Genomic DNA, 16,722 nt, shown 5'->3' with positions numbered 1-16,722 from the left:
TCATAAAAAGTTTTATGAATTTGTTATCGTTTAGTAATAAATAAATGTGAAAACTAGAAAATGTGTGCTATCAATTTTCAAAATTAACATACTACTTTCATTACATATTAGTTACAATTTTGGAATATTTTATATCACATGAACAATACTCAAAAGTTATAACTAATGTGTAACGGCATATTTAAACTCATTATACAATCTAGATTAGTAATTTTTTGGTCAAAAGAATATATTAATGATTATGATTTTAAAAATCTAATAACCAAAAGCTAGAAATTGTATTATACTTAACGACCTAAACTTGTTTTTCTTAGCTGAATTTTGGTTTCTCATGTGATATGCATGAGCCCAAAGATCATTAATTATTCCAGCCCAAAAGAAACTGGTTTCATATCCTTTATTGGCCCAAAGCGTTCATGTCGTAGCCCATGTACAACAATAATGGATTGTGCCGAGTTCCACTATCCCTGCTAAGTTTTGTTGCACATTAGAGTTTGTACGACTATTTTTTTTATTTCTTTTCTTTTTTTTTTTTTTGGTAAAAAACTTTTCTTAAAGCATACCTACATTAATATAAACGTAAACAAGATCTTGTCAAAAAAAATAAAATAAAATAAAAATCACCCCTTAATCCCTTTACGGATCATAACTAGAGTTGGGCATGGGTCGTGTCGGCCCACGGGCGGCATGGGCAGATTGGCCCGACACGACACGAGCTTTCTAATAGCACGACACGGCATGGTTCGGTGACCGAGGAGTGGGCCGTGGTCCGTGCCGTGAACACGATTTCAAGAATCCGACACGAGCACGGTTCAAACCTGCAGGCGGCACGATAATTTGGCCCTCCAGCACGGCACGCCAAGCACGAACATAAAATAACATAAATAATAATAAAGAACTATAATAATATAAATAAGAATAATAAAAAAAAACAATAATAACATAATAATAAAAAAAAACATAAACATAAATTAATAAAATAATTTAAATTGTTTATCCATTTTAAAAGTTGTTAAATATATATATATATATATATATATATATATATATATATATATATATATATATTATGGACGGCCCAGTGTCCGGCACGGCACGCCAGACACATGGGCCGTGCCGTGGGCTAGGGTGTGCTAATTGGTGGCCCGACACGCCAAGATGCAGACACGACATGAACCACCACTAGACACGGCAAGCTAAGACACGATCTGCGGCGGCCCAACACGGCACGTTGCCCACCTCTAATCATAACCATTCACATGAGAACTAGACCATATTTTTTTATTTTCCCTTTCATGCAAATCACAACCGTTGAAAAGAAAACTAGGTAATCAAATTCGCTATCAGGAAAAATGTACTCCATGACTAACAAAAAATGTGACAGGAAAGAGAAATTTCCATCATCATTGCAAGGCATGTATGCACCACCACGTTACATTTTGTCTTATATAATTACACTTTCCTTTATTTAAACAATATAGCATGAAATTTCCTCCATTGTTATATGATTATATATGATTTCCATAAAAACCAGGTGTTAGACATACACTTTGCCAACAGAAATAAATTCACAACAATTTCGTTAATCTCGAGTACATTACATTGCACCAAAAACCATGACTTTGCCTGTTTTGTAACCCACAGTTTCTCTTCATATCTAAACGCCCTTCTATTTATATAAGTCATTTTCATTCCACCTTTATTCTCTTCATCAACTAATTACATATAATTTCCTTACTTTTTCCTATCATTTGCCTAATTAATTAGGCATAAATTCTACGGTTGTGTAACTGTACAAATAGCTGCTGCTTAAATAATTTAATTAGTGAGTTAAGCAGATAAGCACATTGTACGTACTTTTTGTTACTACAAATAGGCAGTTAATACTTAGTTTTTAACCAAGAAACTATAGTATAATGGATGTGTTTATTCCGGAAGAATATGTGATTAAGAGAAGAATGGAGAGAAGGGCTGAGGCGGCAGCGGAGGGGTCGAAATCGAGATCGAGGTCAGGGAAGTGGTCGGAGACGTCGTCGTCGTCGTCAAGTGGCAAACAAGTAACTAATAATAATCAAGGTCAATCAATTTCATGGGTTGATCATCGTAGTGACAACTTCCTACATAGCTGTTGCTTTTAATTAAGTTATTTATACTAGATATAGTAAATTACCGAGCTCTTTTTTGTATTACCTAGTTGAGTGAAAAAAATAATGTAATTATTACCGAGTTATATTTTACCACTAGACCATTACTAGCTACTTTTTTATTTTTTTTTTATTACTTCATACAACAATGTTGTCCTGGGCTGGGGTTATTCATCCCAAGTCTTACACTGAAGAAATAAGGAAGAGATGACTTTATTATAAGTGAATTCGCACTCTAATTAGTATGAGATTTTTTAAGGAAAGTGCCTAAAAATAAATTGTTGCGAACTTGGTTTGAAGCGGATATTATCATAGATTGTACTTGTGCTAAGCTGCTAGTGCTAGCTAATGCCCACAATCAAATAGTCACATAATCTCTCAGTTTTTTCAATAAGTTAGAGTTAGATTTGCATATTTGTCGAGATATAATTTTGATCATTAATATCAATGATTAGAGGTTAGCAAAATTTATGAAAAATAATAATATACTCCCTCCGTCCCCAAATGATAGTCCCTTATGGGCAAAAATCACGGGAATTAAGAAACTTAAATAAAAGTAGTAAAATTACATTGGAAATATAAATTTACATTGGGTATGTAAAATAGTAGAGAGAGAAAGTAATAAAAGTACATTGAAAAACAAAATTTACATTGAAAAGTTAAATTTGCACAAATATTGTTGCAATTGGAGAGAATTTTGATAAAAAAATTGATATTAATGTTACTTGAAAAAAACAAATGGGACTATCAATTTGGGACTAAAAATAGGTCATAAGGGACTATCATTTGGGGACGGAGGGAGTATAAAAGTAGACATTATGACAAACTCAACAACATGTTACTCCCTCCGTCCCTAAAAAAATGATTCTTTTGGCCAAATTTTAGTCCCAAAATGTTCATTTTATTTTTGCATTAAATACCCTCCTATTTGCAATATTATTTGTGCAAAATTACCTTCCCAATGTAAATGTTTCTTTTTCCATGTACTTCTATTACTTTATCTCTGTACTTTTTTGCAAACTCCATATAAATTTATCATTTCAATGTATTTTTATCAGCTTCCCCATACATTTATACTTCCAACTTAAGTTTCTTAATACCCGTGAAAACTCCCCAAAAGGGGCGTTCTTTTAGGGATGGAGGGAGTATATGATTATATTTATATATTTATAAAAAAAATTAAATTAATGATGACACATAAATAGTGGAAAATCTCAATTCTAGTTTATAAAAATAAAAAATAAATAAAAAAAACCCGAAGAGAGTAAAATCTAAGGAAATTTGGACATAAAAAATAAATTGTCACATAGATTTTCCATATATAACATAAATCTTGTTGTTTTAATGCCTTGTAAGAAAATAAGTTGTATGATTAAATTAGCATGATTAATTTTTAAAATACTAGAATCCGACAACTTAATCTTTAAAGTTTGTAATCGACTAATAGGTGAGATCGAGTTTTGCACAAGCTAGCTATCGGGGCAAAGTGGCGCAACGTTGAGTATTTTTGTGATGTAAAAGAAACATGAGGCTGGTTGCTCGGCTTGTGCAAGTATCAGGCGAACTCGCCACGTCTCTGGTTGCATGCCACTACGTCTGGAGTGTCATGTGGCTTCAAACTCTCACTCAAGAGTGCACTTGTATGTGGAGTGTCATGTTTCTCGGTCATACTATTTTTTATGTAGCCTTCAAAACACATTATATTACCAAAAATCAGTACTATGATCACTAATAAATATAGAGTAAGGGCCTGTTGTGATTTACTGAACTGAGTTGAATTGAACTTAGCTTAACTGAACTGAAGTGAGAGACGGAAATTAGGAACTGAACTGAGTTGAGTTGAACTGAAATGAACTAAACTAAACTAAAATTAAGCTAGAGAAAAAGTCCTAATTTAAATTTGGTGGTGTATGTGATTGAATCTATCTTTTTTTGTTATCCGTGAATCATTTACTAGAGGAAGATATGATTTTATATTGTGAGATTTTATATAATATGAGAAATGAATTTTCTTTTGTTGTGTAAATTACATTCTAGTGTGTTTATATACAAGTTTTTAAATCCTATGTTAGAACCTTTTTCATCAGTCTCATCTTATTAGTTATGAAAAATAATACTCCGTACAACCTTAAATTTCAAATGGTAGGTAGTACTGTGAGAATTTTTATTTGGATACAAAATTGAATTATTATGTTATAATTTTCCTTGACTAAAATAGAGATTTAATAGCGCTTACAAAAAAGTTGTAAAAAACCTGAACTCTATATTAAGTTTGTAATGTAATTTTATTGGGATTAGCTATAATAGTGCTTTATAAGAACTATTTTCAAGCGAAGAAAATTTTATTTAATTTAATGCTTAACTTGTATTAGGGCCCGTTTTATTCCCCTGATCACTGCACAAAATTTGAAATTATACATTTAATTCATTATTATCTTTGATCTCTTAATTTAATTATATTTCTCATATTGTCCTTCACTACATTTTAGAAAATTAGTTTGCCAAAAAAACCATGAAGTAAGATATCATTTTTTGGTAAGACATGTAGTGTTAAAACTTGAGATTGCGTGTTTTTTTTAATGTTATTTAATTCATGATAGTTAATTTGCGTGGAATGAGAAACAATGAATGATAGAGAGTGTCATATGACTTCTTTTGAAGCGTTTTTTTTTTAATATATATCTATAGATATAAATATAGATGTGGTGTAGTGTACATAGTTCATAATAAGTTCGAAAATCCCCTAAATTGCCACCTCATTATAAAGAGGCGATCTATAACTAATATGAAATAACCAAGAAAAGAGGGGGGGGGGGGGGGGGGAGGAGAATCAAATAACAACAATTTCAAATCAACAAAACAAGATAAACCTATCTCAGCAATTACCGAGATATATGAAATAGGGGTTCTTAATCAAAGCTAACACAAAGTAAAGCTAGGAATAAGGTGTAATCACAAAGATTACAAAGTAGCAATCACAAAGAAAGCAAATAATCACAAAGATTATAGATAGAGAGAGAAAATCTCAATGATTTCAAAATTAAGCAAAACTTCATCCCAAAAGAAAGCTTAGCCCTATTTAAAGGCTTTACAAATAAACCCTAAAGTTCTTAAATTACACCCATTGGATTACAAACGAAAGGTCAAGATTAAAAGACAACAAAAAGAAGCATAAAAGAAAAGAAGTTGTCCGCTTGAAACAGGGCCTCGGGAGTGACTGCTCTAAATGGTAGGAGCGGGCGACGCTCCTCACTACTGAAACTTCAAGTGACACCCATGAGAGCGGGATTTTGAGGAGCGGACGCTCCTCCTTGGGGAGCGGGCGCTCCTTGTAAGGGGAGTGGGTGCTCCTCGCGACTGTCTGGACAACTCAACTTCAAACGTCCATAACTTCTTCTTTTCTTGCTCAAATTTAGCATTATGTGACTTGTCTTTGGAAAGCTATATATTGAACTCTACTTTCACCTCCAACTTGAATCACCTAAAAATTCCTTGTAACGAAGGAGATATGGTTGAATGAAGTAGTTGCATCATACGTTGATAAGTTTCTTTCTTGGATAACACATGGAATCCATGGAGCTTTATTCTAAGAAAACAAAACTTACTCAAGTTTGATGATAGTCAACCCCGAGAGGTGACCACCAAGGAGTTTAGCACTGCTACGTGTCACAACACGTGGCACGTCTTCAACTTCCTCCACCAAGTTCCATGCACCCGCGTCAATAACGTAACAATGAATCTAATAATGTAAGTGTTCCATCCAAACAATGATTATTAGGTTACAAAATCCTTATTTTTTCTTGATGTGCCAGATATTTTTAGCCAATCTCCTCTTATGATTACGCGACGACATAGATAAAATAAGAAAACACTTACAAGCTTGGAATGAGTAGAGGGCCATGATGATCTAGCTCGCTCACATGCTTTAGGGATGCCAACCCTCAGAGGAACATTAAATTCAATATAACCAAGGCTTGCGGTGGTGGAAGAACAATGTCGATGTTGAGGCATGTGATAGAGTATAAAACATATTCTTGTGCCTCAACAATTAGCTAAAGCTTTTGGTTGGGGCCTGGAATATGTTTTATACTCAGCTCTATCAAGTTAACCGACCAACTCAACCAAAAGGTTAAGCTAATGATTAAGGCTTGAAATATGTTTTATATATACACTCCATCATGCCTCTTCACACGATAGCGCGTGGGGCTTGAAGTGTGGATGCAGCATGGACCCTCCACATAACCCACGCGAAATATTTCACTTTGAAGGTTGGGGGTGGATGAGATTCGAACCCGTGACCTTTGTGTCACGTTGGCTTCGATACCAAGTTAATGGTTGATACCCAGAAATATGTTTTACACTCTATCAGCATGGGTCAAGGTAATCATGATGATGGTCAAGGAAAGTTCCAAAGCTATCACACCAGATTCTTGAATTAAGAAATTTAGTAGTGATAAGATTTTTCCGCCCTATTGGTGGTATGTTGCCGGATTTGCTTGCCATTGTCCTTAAATTAGCTTAGCTTCCTTGATTAGGTTAGTTATAACTTATAAAGCTTGTTGTATTTTTTTTATTTTTTAAAATCTAGTATATTCGTCTATCCTGAGGCATGGGAAATTTATGTACATGGACCTTAATAATTTCAAAAAAAAAAAAAAAAAAAAAAAATCACTTTATCTAGCAAACAATCTATTGGTCCCGAAAGTATCAATTTGTACATACGTCAGGTACATTTATAGCTTTAAAAACAATAGACACGTATGCGATAAAAATCACATTTGGCCCACCATTTATTTCAAAGTTCTGCCTGATAAAAACTAGAAAAATTATTCAGGTGAGATTATGTATCCTCCTAGTTCCTAAAGTTTTGGAGTAACGGATATCTATGGAGTAATTTTGACAAAAAGATATGTACATTAAAAAATTCTATTGTCTGGCTTGCTTTATCATTAAAAATATCTCTACTTTTCATTTTCTACAATTAAAAGTAACGAGTATCTTTATAATCTACCGGAAGAGGCGAGGGAGTGATGCCCTCATGAAAAGACTTTTTAACCCCTATTAAAATATTGACCTTTACACATAATAATATCTTAATGATTGACAAAAATAATACATTCGACAAAATCAAAGGAAAAAACAACATAGTATCCAAGTGATTTACTAATAATAATCCATATTTAGGTCATATATTAGACAACTTAATGCATAACACATTTGTTTATATAATATAATCAACTATAATCAATTGTAAGGACAGAGGTGTTAATGAGGGTAGGATTATGCATGTATTCCATTATTATTAATTAAAAAATTTATACCTATCACATAAGCATTAACTATTAATTACGGAGTAGTTAATTATTAGTGAAGTATTTTTTTTTTTTTTTTTTTTTTTGACATAGACTTACTTAGCTTAGTCCTACACTAATTAAAATATTTCACAAAATAAAATAATAAATTAAGAAAAAAGATATATGCAGCCCTTATAAATTTTCAACTTAATACTAAAAAAAGACGTATATTAAATATTTATATGCGCATATTTCCTATAAATATATACCTCTATCACTTTGTTTTTGGTTCATAATATTCTTATAAATAAACACCTCTCTCTTTGTCTCAATTATTTATTTATTTATTTATTTTTTATTTTTGTTAATTTTTTTTTGGTTTTTTTGACGAGTTTTATCACTTTCTTTTAAATGGAATAATTTTATAATTTACAAATTATTGTTGTCGAATTTTATTTTTTTTATTCCTCAAGATCGAATATTAGCTTTCAAGTCATTTTGTGTTTGTGGGATGGAAGATATTGGGTTGCATTGTATTTTTTTTTTCTCATCATCAAAAATAGTTTGTAAATAAAAGATAATTTCAATTTGAATTTTGGATTGAAATTTGGCGGGTCAAATGAAAAGTTGGTAAATCTTGGATCGAATTGGACTCAATATTTCAAAACATGCAACCAAATTTGAATTTAGATTGGATTGGGTTGGATTGGATTAGATTAAATTAGATTAGATTGGACTTTCATCCAAAACATACATAAAACTACTTTTCTTTTTACTATACTAGCTTAGGGCATCTACCTCGCGCAATGCACGGGTCATAGCTAGTTATATCCGGGAAGTATTTTTGGTTTGGCCTTATGTTTATGTGACTTATGTCATCACAACTTTATTTGTTGCAAGGATTAATAATGGAAAATACGTAGTAAATAAATATTTTTAATGCATAAATGTTCGCACACTATTTTTAAGAGTTAAAAAAAATAACTAACATTAATGAGGAAAAATAAGAAGATAAACATGTCAAGGGTCATATTTTTTATTTTTATTTTTTCGACAAGAAGAAAGGATTTCAGTAATAAAGATAGTCAAACAGTACTGACATGGGACAAATAACTCTTAGAAAAATTAGAATTCCAACACAAGTACATATCATCTTAGAACTAGATATATTGCAGATTCGATCAACAATTGCCTTAATAAAAGAAACTTCATCTGAAAAGTTAGAACTAATTTGGCTTGAGGTCCACTAATGAATAGTTGTTTGAGTGAAAATACTCCTATGGTCTTCTAGATATTTTCGAAAATTATGAAACCTAAATCTTCAATATACGGCAGACAAACAAAAAAAGAAATTAACCCTAATAGAATAATTACCATCTCAAAAATGGAATCCATATATATTCTTGAAAGTAATTAAAAAGCTTTTGGGGATTACAACTGGTAAAAACACCAATGAAAGCCCCTATAAAGATTCACAAAAGAGATGAAAGAGAAAGAGAAAGAGAAACAAAGAGAAGAGTGAAGGAAAACCTTTTTTAAAAAAGCAGAAAAAATCTAGCAATAGAGGCTAGAAAAATCCTCTTAAGGTTGAAACCCTAAAGAGAACCAGAAAAACCCTCCCAAGGGAAATCTTAGAGAGAACCTAATAGTACTTCTTAAGTTGATAAAGTTTATATTAAGGGTCGTAATTGTTTCAACACTATTTATAAAAATGCTGTAAAAGAATTATATTTAAGGGTAAATATGTAAATAAACATTTTAAAGGGCATAATTATCTCAACACTATTCATAAGTGTTTAGTCATACTTTTAAAAAAAAGATTAGGGATACACCCATTTAATTCAGAATAATAATAATACTCCCTATGTATACATAACTCCCACAAGTCACCCAACAACCCCAAAAAAAAAAAAAAAAAAAAAAAAGCCTTTATTATGCTCACTTTTATTTTTTTCTAAACTTATTATTTTGGTGATTTTACTCAACAATTATATGTAGGAGTAGGGTCCATAAAGAGAGAGAAATAATAAAGTGTCATATGTAGAAGTGGAGACCAAAGAGTAAAATAAGACATTTTGGGGCTTAAATGTAGTATCTATACTAGTTTAGGAGTTTATTAAAAAAAATTAAAAGTTTATGTATCAGTATCATATGTCACTCTCTTCTAATGCAAATATTTAGTCTCTATGTCAATTCTTCAATTTTTTTTTCAAGAAATCAATATTATTGCTCCTCCATACAAGAGTATAAAGTATCGGATGGGCGCATGACCGTATTGTTATGAACAATGAGAAATTAACCACCAATATAATTTAACATCATTATTCATAGTTAAAAATTTACAAAAATAAAGTCTTACAAGTATAATCCTTTAAAAGACAAGATTTAGGCCATGTTTTGTTTTTTTTTTTTTTTTTTTTTTTTTTTTTTTTTTTTTTTTTTTGCCGAACTGAAATTATTTTTTGTTGAAATTAAATTATTTTTACTAATTAACACTTAAAATTTCTAATTCTCTACAGCATTTGTTTTTTGAATTTCTTGATTTATATTGATTAAAGGCCTGTTTACATTTACTGAACTGAACTGATTGGAGTTGAACTGAACTGAACTGAACTGATTGGAGTTGAAGTGAGCTGAAATGAATATTTTATGAGAGAGGAAAATTTGGAGCTGAACTGAACTGAACTGAACTGATTGGAGCTGAACTGAACTGATTAGAGCTGAACTGAACTGAAATTAAGCCGAAGTGAATAGACCCTAAAACTTATACTTATTAAATTGAACTCATTTTTGTAGAACACGAATTATTTTTATTGAACTGAATAAAAATAATTTTAGTTCGTTATAACTAATTTCAGACAAGTGAAAATAATTTAAGCTCAACAAAATTAAATTTAGTTCAGTAAAATTAATTCTAGTTCAACACAAATAAGGTGAAGTAAACAAGACCTTAGGGTCTGTTCTAATTGACTGAACTGAACTGAATTAAACTGAATATTTTATGTGAGAAGAAAATTAAAAACTGAACGGAACTGAACTGAACTAAAAATAATCTGAAGAGAACAGACCCTTACTCAACTACATATGGTAAATATAACTGTGCATTATAAACATCTTTTCTTGGTAAAATAATACAAATTGAAGTACAATTTAAGCCGTTGTTTTTTCATTTCCAAACTTTTAAGGGTTTTTTTTTTGAAAAAAAAAATATAAATAAAATAAAATCATGCAATCAATTGTATAGTCATCAAACCCTTTGTTCTTCACTAGGCAAAGATTACCAAAAGTATTCTTTCAAAAAAAAATTATAAAAAAAAAAACCCAAAAGTAACAATATGGAGCATCGCTCATGACACTCATCAATAGCTATTAACTAAATTATCATAAACAAAAGGAAAAACAAAAACCTCTAATGATTTTGATCTTCAAATAATTACTCTGTACTTTATTTTTAGTTAGACTAGGGCCTGTTCTTTTCAGCTAATTTTCAGTTCAGATCAGTTTAGTTTAGTTTAATTAAGCTCCAATAAGTTCAGTTCAACTCAGTTTAGTCAATCAGAACATGCCCTAACCCCTCAATTTGTTTTGAAACCAGACTAAGGTTATTGTGAAAATGAGAACAATGAATGATTCATGACTGATTTTTCATTTTTAAAAAATAAAGCCCATTGATAAATAAAGATAAATTACATTTAAGAAGATATTAAATCATTTGAGAGTATTATTAACTAAGCTTATACTGTCATCCATTTAATTAGTCACATTTTTTTTTTTAAAAAAAGGGGTGATTTATTAGTATCCTTAAAATATTTTTAAAAGGGAAATAAATCCGCTTACTTTTTTAGTCCTCACAAAAAACTCACAAGACATTCACCAATACAGCTACACTCACACAAATTGTCCACTGCTCACAAGACATACACATTTAAAAACCCAAAAGTTGCAACATTTTTACTAGCCCTTCATTTCTTTCTTTCAACAAACCAAAAAATTTATCCTTCTCCATTTCATGATGACTCCTTCCTCTCAACCCAAAAAAACGTCCCCCGTCCACCAAGCTCCACCACCACCACCACCGCCCACCACCACCGACGAAATCATGCCAATTATGTCATCCTCACCATCGTCGTCCCAAAAACCAACAAAACGTTACATGGTGCTACTAGTCTTAAACTATATGTTACTCTTTGTAGGCTCCTTGGCCTCCTCACTCTTAGCCAAATTTTACTTCATCCACAATGGCTCAAGCCGGTGGGTCTCGACTTGGGTCCAATGTGCCGGCTTTCCCTTCCTTATCATCCCTATAGTTCTCCCTTACATGTTTAAATTAAGCCCTAGAAAACCCTTCAAAAAATTCACCAAAAGATTAATTCTCCTCTCTATGATAATTGGAGTTTTATTTTTCCTAAACAATTTTTTAATTTCTTGGGGCACTTCTTATTTACCGGTTTCAACTTCTTCCTTGCTTTTATCTTCTCAACTCGTGTTCACATTAATCTTGTCGTGCCTCATTGTTAAGCAAAAAATCACCTTTAACAACTTAAATTGTGTGATTTTATTAACCATAAGTTCGGTTTTATTAGCTTTAATTTCTAGCCATGATCGTCCCGAGGGTGTCACCAAGCGCATGTATTTTATTGGCTATTTTTGTACCATTGGTGCCGGATTGCTCTTCTCTCTTTATCTTCCTCTCATGGAGAAAATTTATAGGTACATTTTTTTTATTTTTATTTTTTTCATGTCGTCTTAATTTTATGATTTAATTACGTATACTCTTTAATTTGTTTGTGAATTTCTGTCTCCATTTTTTGGTACATATTCGTGCATTAATTGCATGCAAGATTGTTATCTTAGGAGAATTATTAGAGGGAATTTTTTTTTTGGTAATTAAAATTATTATTGGGGTAATTATTATAGACTAGGTGACATTAAACTTATTATTGGGGCAATTATTATTATTATTATTATTATTTAGGTGACATTTGGTATTTTTTTTTTTGTTTAATTTATTTATAACTTTTTTTTAATAAAAAAAACTTCTAACTATTTTTTATTTTTAAAAATATAGTCCCTTGTTTTTTTAAATAGTCCCTAAAAAAATAATCCCTTGTTTGTAATTCATAAATTCTCTATACATTTCTCAAAAAAAAAAAAAAAAAAAAAAAAAAAAAAAAATGAAGTTCTCTGTACATTTTTTTTTTATTGTATCGTTACAAAACATGTGTTATGTGACAAGGGTCAACATAAACTGTTTTGAAGTAACTGAAATTTGGAATTAATTTTAAAATGAGTAAACAACTATAAAAAGCTAATGCTTTCTCCGTTTTTCAATAGATATACACAGCTTGAAATTTTACATTGTTCATAAACTTTCTTTGACCCTATGTATCTTAAATTATATATCCCGATACATATATATACATTGAGATGTAAGCAATAACAATTAAAATAACGACATTATTTATCATTTCCTCAATAAAAAAAAATGACATCATTTATGATTGTATATTTATTCATACATAAAAGTATTCAAAGTTAGTAAATACTTAAATTGATGCATCTGTTAAGAAACGAAGGTTGTATAATTTTTTTTTTTTTAAAATACTCCGAATCTTTTAAAAATCCATTAATAACTATGTAGTATAAGAAGATAACCATAGTACTCAATCTATATTTGACATTACGATGATGGATTAAAAGAATTCAATATATGTCTTTTAAAAACAATTTTAGTTGAATTTCTGAAGATCGCTTCTTAGCTTGATTTAATAATTGTGCTATCCACATCTTTTTTCCAACAATGTTATACGATCGAAACTAGAAAGAGAATGAAAGTGACAAAGCCATATTCCTATTATGGATATATAAATTGCTTACATTTTTCTTTAAATCAATCCAATAATGGGTAATAAATCACATATGTTTTGTGTTTGTTCGTATTCCTTTTCAAGTTAATTAATCCATTTGAAAGTGAAAAAAAGTTTTTGGGAATTTGGATTTAGCAAATTTTCATCGTAGGATAGTACCAATTTCGTCTACTTAAAGATTTTACCAAAACTCACGAAATGTCAGAAATTCCAAAAATAAATTAAAAAAACAAAGATTGGAATGACAAGCTAACTAGTTATATGCCTAGAGCAAATGAGCAATTGAACACAGATCTTTACAAATTCACCTTTTACTTTTTATTGTTTTTTTTTTTTCATTTTTTGTTTATTAATCTTTTATTATTATTTTTTTTTTGTGGCTTTTAAAGAAAAAGACAATTTTGCATTTGATAAAGTAAAGAAGTATTTGCAAAGTCCATTCTATTCTACATATACACGGATAGTTTTGGTAATAAAAGTGAGAATAAGAATTAGTGGATGACGTGGTAATTCATTAACTTCTTACTTGTTATATTGTTTGGATTGTAACAAGAATGGTGTCGAAATACGTTATAAAACTACCCATAAGCCTGGCCTCCTTAACATGTAGTTCTCCTTGTCAAAAAAAAAAAAAAAAAAAAAAAAAAAGGGTAGTTCTTCCTTATTAGATCACAAATTATTGTTCATAATCTTTAGCACGTTTATTTAATTCTTATTTCTCACAATTATTATTTATGATTCGTCTATACCATTTTTTTTCCTCCTTACCATATATTTATATTTATATTTTATTTTTGAGGAAAATTTATATTTATATTTACATTTTCATTTTAGAGTTCTTATATTTTCATAAATAACATTAAACATATTACATATATACCAATAATTATATTTTAATTTTATAAAATGTATGAGTCAATGAAAGTTGTCAGCTACATCCATTTTCTTGACTAAGCTAATTGACTATCTATAAGCTATCGCATCACATGAAATCTCTCATATATGCTAACAAGTCAAAATCTTATGCAACTTTAATAAGAATAGTCTTAATTTGTATTTAACTCCATGAAGACCTAATTACATAAATAAAAAATGGAAAAGTACTAATTGATTATAATGCTCTTCATGTAGTTAATTAAACACTAATTTTCATTTATCTTATTTTCTAATAATATTAAACAATTTATGTAACGTTACACATATATTGTTCTTTATATAGGGAGGTGTATTGCTATGAAATGGTGGTGGAGATGCAATTTGTAATGGAATTTACAACAACGGTGATCGCCACCATAGCAATGGCGGCGGCTGGTGGTTTCAAAGAGATGAAGAGGGAGAGCATGGTCGAATACGACCTAGGTCGTAACATGTACTGGCTAACCGTGATGGGTAACATAATAAGTTGGCAAGTGTGCTTCATGGGCACCGCGGGGATGGTGTTTCTGACCACCTCGTTAACGGGTGGCGTGTGCATGACTGCCCTCCTAGCGTTGAACGTGATCGGCGGGGTGTTAGTGTACGGAGACAACTTTAGCGGCCCTAAAGCTGTGTCCACCGTGATATGTGCATGGGGGTTTTGCTCCTACGTGTATGGGTTGTATGTGAATAGGGAAAAAGGTGGGAATGATGAGAAAAATCGTGCAAAAGAGATGACCCAAATTTTAATTGATGAACATTGAACTTAATTTTATTATCTTTTGAAATAATAAGCCTAGCAAAAACAATGGTATAGTGTTACATACATCTTACATGTTATGAAAAACAAAACAATACAAAGTTTGTTTTGTTATTTACAAAATGTTTGTACTTTTAAATGGAAATGTGTCAATGGGTATTGAACACTTGCTATCAGTTTTGGTGCATTGTATTTTAAATTGGGTTTATCTTCACATTTTTTTTTCTTTTTTTTTTTTGTATAAGCTAAGTAAACAAAAGTAGTAAATCTAACATATCAAAATTCTCATAAATAAGGCTATATACAATCACTCTACCATTTTGAGGGTTATCAAGAAACATGCGTTTAGGGTAAATAAATTATTATACGATATATGCTTCTAGAAATTATACGTGTAATATGTTAGACTCTTTTCTAAGTTATTAACCGTGAGTGCACGGATCTTACTGTAAATGTAAATGCCAATCAATACATGTTGTGTTCCACACTAACTAACCATAATACATGCAAATTATGAATATGAATCAACTATAACTAAGTCTACTAAGATCACACTTACATGGTACTTGTATATGCTACTTAGATAGGCAATGTGACAAGGACGTAACCAATTAATTATAAATGGGATTAGGACTAGGATTTTTCACTAGTTTCCACAAATGTTAATGTCTACTCATATATAGTCGTCTACGACTTGCTTTAACGTTATATTAACAAAAGGATGAATTATATACTCAAGAGTCAAGAAGATACGTGCAATGCCTAAATAATACCAAATTAAAACAATATTTGATAAGTAAATTGTCTTCAATTCACAAGTTATCTATTTTTATGGGAGCAAACATGAATTGGACATTGGATATAGAACCCTAACATACATACAACTGATTCCTACCGCGAATATTAATGAGATAGTTCGTGGTAAAATTAGTGTGTTTAACCAACTTAGCTCTTCAATTTAGATCAAAGTTGTATCATGTATGTGTATATCACAATATAATGAAACCCAACTTCATATAATTATAGTGCATTTTTTGGCCAGAGTCTGTACCTTTAGTCCTACAATATATGTGTGAGGACCGAGGGATTTATAAAATTGTGGTGACGTTGTTGATGTTGTGTTACTTGTGTATAGCAAATGTGAATGATGTGTGAATGATGAGTTATTTTCATCTCTTAAATTGTAAGAAGTATAAATTAAATAATCAAATTTGAAGTAAAGCATTAATAATTAATTGTAAGTCACCTAATATGTTGGAATGTGGGGTAAATTGATGTGTGTAGGTTTTTTGAACTTTAAATTTGCATGTTGAGAAATTCTATTCATGTGAATAAAAAGAAATTGTCCCATTGCATCGAAAAACTTGGAGAAAAAAATTTCCTCCACTCTAATGTATCTTAAAAATAAATGTATGTATAGTTTTCCTCAAAAATGTAATTAATAGTTACAATCTTTAAAATGGGAAATTGACATGGTATGCAGTCTGCCAATATATACGCTTATCTATAGTAATATATAAAGAAAAAGACCTTCTTAGTTGATAAATTAGTCTTTTTCCAAAATACCCTTCTCAATTTGCAAAATTACCCTTCTTAAATTTCAAAACTACCTTTTTTTTTTATTTTTTTGGTTACCAGAAAAATTTCATCAATATTTGCCGGTTACACACCAGCACAGTATACCACAACTGTTCCCACTCAAAATTTCCCCATAACTACTTTCTTTTTTTTTTTTATTTTTT

The 16,722-nt window shown here is 30.6% G+C and overlaps 1 protein-coding gene across 1 annotated transcript; it reads left to right on the top strand.

The window, feature by feature from the left end:
* The first annotated feature begins 11,412 nt into the window (after positions 1 to 11,412).
* Positions 11,413 to 15,247, top strand: LOC145569114 (putative purine permease 4). Its single transcript, XM_081628482.1, has 2 exons — positions 11,413 to 12,148; positions 14,525 to 15,247. The coding sequence occupies exons 1-2, from the start codon at positions 11,448 to 11,450 to the stop codon at positions 14,982 to 14,984; spliced, it is 1,161 nt and encodes a 386-aa protein (XP_081484608.1). The 5' UTR covers positions 11,413 to 11,447; the 3' UTR covers positions 14,985 to 15,247.
* Positions 15,248 to 16,722: the final 1,475 nt, after the last annotated feature.

This window comes from Chenopodium album, chromosome 11 (assembly GCF_948465745.1).
Source record: "Chenopodium album chromosome 11, dcCheAlbu1.1, whole genome shotgun sequence".
Taxonomy (NCBI): domain Eukaryota; kingdom Viridiplantae; phylum Streptophyta; class Magnoliopsida; order Caryophyllales; family Amaranthaceae; genus Chenopodium; species Chenopodium album.
This window is presented reverse-complemented; position numbering and strand designations above follow the sequence as displayed.